General features: G+C 37.3%; 1 protein-coding gene across 1 annotated transcript; it reads left to right on the top strand.

Moving 5' to 3' along the window:
• The first annotated feature begins 276 nt into the window (after window positions 1-276).
• On the top strand, window positions 277-1672 carry LOC123396812 (uncharacterized protein PF07_0086-like). The gene is made up of 4 exons (XM_045091624.1): window positions 277-543; window positions 622-684; window positions 764-832; window positions 1442-1672. The coding sequence occupies exons 1-4, from the start codon at window positions 277-279 to the stop codon at window positions 1670-1672; spliced, it is 630 nt and encodes a 209-aa protein (XP_044947559.1).
• The last annotated feature ends 247 nt before the right edge of the window (window positions 1673-1919 follow it).

The following is a 1919-nucleotide window of genomic DNA, read 5'->3' as shown; positions in this document are numbered from 1 at the left end:
TGAATAAGAAAGTTTCATTTACATAGGATGTTGTTTCACACTCTTGAAATACAGAAACTCAAAACTGGGAAAGACCCTGGAATATCTGGTGCTTGGCTTCACACGCACAATTTGTATCGAGGGACTGATCAAGAACGAATATGCAGTCAAAGAACTGCTGATCGTCGGGTTAGTAAAATCTTGTGACTGTTTATTTGAGTCATCATGAGAACTATGTGCATAACACTACAGTTCACCATTAATTTTTTATTTGAAAAGGAGGATTTTGATAAAGCAATGAAAAATGCCCACGGAGAAAATTGGGAAGAGAAGCACCCAGATTTAGATGGACAAATCATCTATGAAGCTGCAGGTAGAATGCCACATGACAGGCTGGGAATTGCTAATGAGTTATTTAGCAAAGAAGAGAAGGTGAAGTTTAAGTCTAAAAGGGTGATGGCCTCAGAACCGGTGCGGTCTGCTAGGGAGGACCGTCTAGAAAGAGAGAACAAACATTTGAAGCGGGAGAACAAGCGTCTTCGTGGCATTGAGCTTGTTGTGCAGGTATTCTTTCCTTCTCTTATAAACTTATAAATTAGAGTATGAGTGGATAGGTTTGCGCTAACATCCTGAAGTTTATAGTCTTTGGCTGAGAAAGGGGGAGTGGACTTTGATGGCATAATGCAATCAGCTGCAGCTGACTTGGTAAGTTTAACCCATCTTGATGGTAGGCTTGCATCAATGGAACTATTAAATGATGTGTGACTTTTGTGTATGATACATGTCCACATCAGACTCTGAAGGCGGATTTCGAAGGGGGCCAGGTGATGTCCGTCAACATGGAAGTGAAAAGGTTAGATCAGCCATACACACTCATGATAATCTGAATTGCTAGTTTCAGGATTCCAATTAGCTCCATGCTAGGTACTATATGTGTAGTATAATAAAAAATTCCTCGGATAAATATTCTATGAGTCGTAACAATCCAAACTTTTGTTGGTGTTAATTTTATGTGAGCTCTTGCTATTGCAACTATTTGAATGGAATTTATATTAACCTCTTTTGTACATGTCATTGTTAATTAGTTTATTATATGCCCAAGCTAGCAAATAGAGTTCTGTTAGTTTACTTGTTCGGCTAGTTGAAAAAAAAAAGAAGTTTACTCAGTCGACTATGTCATGAGACTAGAAAACGTAAATGCTACTCATATAGTGGGGTTGCAAATAGATATCCACTCTACTTGGACAATTTGCATGGAATATCTATTCTTCTTGATTTATGTGTCCTGTGAGAATTTCATGTGAACGGTCAAAAGGTGAATAGACAATCATATTGTTAAATACTTATTCTTTTAACTAGCGGCTTAGCAGCTAACGTGACAATTAGAAATATTAAGTTTGTCCCTGTAGGCCACTTAAATTTCAGCTACATTATACTGACAACTAGTCTTGTCATTACTTAGGGAATGGGTAGCAGAACTGGAGGTAGTACAAGTCATGGAAATGATGATGAGGATGACTACTATGACAATGAGGGAGATGATAACTATGGCGAGGATGATCTGTATGGTGATGAGCAATATGATAACTATGGTGATGATGGATATAATGACTATGGTCATGGCGATGTTGATTGCCATAAAAGTGTACTGATTTTCAAGTCATGGCAAAATGAATTTATGTTAGATATTTGAAACACTTTATCTTATGGACAAATTTGTCTTAGTGGACAATTTATCTTTGTGCAAAACATGACCTTGTTCAACATTTGACATTTGATGATTATGGTTAATGCAATGTGCTTGTGTATGAAATGTATTTGAGATGACAATATTTTGAAATATTGCTATCATGTGGAACACCCCGTGAAAGCAATATATGAGGTGAAAGAAATGTCTCGGTTACACAATGTGCCAACAGGGACTTTAGACCGTTGGTGAA

Source organism: Hordeum vulgare, chromosome 5H (assembly GCF_904849725.1).
Source record: "Hordeum vulgare subsp. vulgare chromosome 5H, MorexV3_pseudomolecules_assembly, whole genome shotgun sequence".
Classification (NCBI taxonomy): domain Eukaryota; kingdom Viridiplantae; phylum Streptophyta; class Magnoliopsida; order Poales; family Poaceae; genus Hordeum; species Hordeum vulgare.
Note: the sequence above shows the minus strand (reverse complement) of the source record. Positions and strands in the feature narration are given on the sequence as shown.